This window comes from Octopus bimaculoides, unplaced genomic scaffold, assembly GCF_001194135.2.
Source record: "Octopus bimaculoides isolate UCB-OBI-ISO-001 unplaced genomic scaffold, ASM119413v2 Scaffold_299804, whole genome shotgun sequence".
NCBI classification, from domain to species: domain Eukaryota; kingdom Metazoa; phylum Mollusca; class Cephalopoda; order Octopoda; family Octopodidae; genus Octopus; species Octopus bimaculoides.
In genome coordinates this window covers 8,487-9,797 of record NW_026346790.1, presented here as the reverse complement: position 1 = coordinate 9,797, position 1,311 = coordinate 8,487, and the positions used below count along the sequence as shown (strand labels likewise).

The 1,311-nt window shown below is 31.0% G+C and overlaps 1 protein-coding gene across 1 annotated transcript; it reads right to left on the bottom strand.

Moving 5' to 3' along the window:
- Positions 1-440: 440 nt before the first annotated feature.
- On the bottom strand, positions 441-1,038 carry LOC128251427 (general transcription factor 3C polypeptide 3-like). Its single transcript, XM_052978270.1, has 2 exons — positions 884-1,038; positions 441-719 (listed from the first exon to the last, which is right to left on the bottom strand). The coding sequence occupies exons 1-2, from the start codon at positions 1,031-1,033 to the stop codon at positions 456-458; spliced, it is 414 nt and encodes a 137-aa protein (XP_052834230.1). The 5' UTR covers positions 1,034-1,038; the 3' UTR covers positions 441-455.
- Positions 1,039-1,311: the final 273 nt, after the last annotated feature.

The following is a 1,311-nucleotide window of genomic DNA, read 5'->3' as shown; positions in this document are numbered from 1 at the left end:
TTAAAGTGAAAGTATTTGACATGAGTGTTTTTGTTTCACTTTTGACACGTAATACTTAAATAGTGGAGGAGATATTATGTTGCTGTGGGCTCGAACTCTGCAAGAAGTTAAAATTTTTTTTGACTAAAACACAACTGGAACCCTAAGTAAGGCATCTGTAAAATTTGAATGAAATTGGTTGTGTAGTTCTCGAGTTTTAGGGATTCACACACACAGACAGACAGACAGACAGACAGACACACATTCTCATTTTTATATATATAGATAGTCTGTCTCAATGCAACGGTTGCAGCTTCTTCACTTTTGGGTTTATGAAACTAAAATGGAAGAGCAAAGAGTAGTGATGGACATCGAAATAACTAAGTACAATGACTATAGTGAGATAAAAGTTGATGGTGGATTTTCTCATTGAAAGACAATGATGTTTATTAAAATAAAAACATTTGCTGTTGAATCTAAGTAAAAGACTTGAGTATTTGTAAAACTAAATTCTTTGTATAAAGCTTCAAGCTAATATCTAACAAAAAGTCAGTTTCAATTAATACAAATGAGTTACTTACACCTTTATTACCAACTGGAGGAGAACAATGTATTGCTTTTTTGTAATAAAATACAGCAGCATAAGTCAATCCCAGTTGATGCATGGCACGTCCAACATTATACAAGGTTTCCTGACATTCACCTCGCAGCTCCGTATAGGCATTTACAAAAGAGAGGCCCTGGGAGAGAAAAAAAGAAATGCAGAACATTTTACTAAAATAAAGGTGATTAAAATTTCTAAACAAATACTCATTTTAGAAAATGAATGTCATATATTTATATCCTGTCTATCAAAGCAATTTTAATTGTAACAATTTATAACAAAATGAAAAACAAAACATACTTGTATCAAGAGGGCATGTTTTTTTGATGAAAATTTCTGGCATGCCATGTGAATGAATGCAAGTCCAATGCACAAATTAACTAAAGGGTCGCTGGGCTGCTGTCTGTAGACATTAACATATTCTCCTAGTAAATGAAATAAAATAAGCATAAGCAAAATTTCCAAAATCTTTTTGCAAGAATAAAAAGCTTTTATCATCAAAAACTTACATAGGAGAGTAAAGCAATAAAAAAATATCAGCCATATACATTTCAAGCTAATACATTCTCAGAATTTTCTTGTTTAGTAACCAGCATGTTTTGTGTCTAAACCTGCCCAGATGTATTAACAATGAATATGCAAATATTTGTTCCAGATCTTGTTGCACACAATACAAATAATTTTTTTTAAGAAATAGGAAATAAAATTTAAGAAAAAGATGAAAATGT

Bases quoted from the DNA above. Each gene is read 5' to 3' on its own strand.
- LOC128251427 (XM_052978270.1), bottom strand. From the start codon at position 1,033: ATGCTTATTTTATTTCATTTACTAGGAGAATATGTTAATGTCTACAGA. The intron at 720-883 runs GTATGTTTTGTT...TTTCTCTCCCAG, and splicing joins AACATGCCCTCTTGATACAA to GGCCTCTCTTTTGTAAATGC.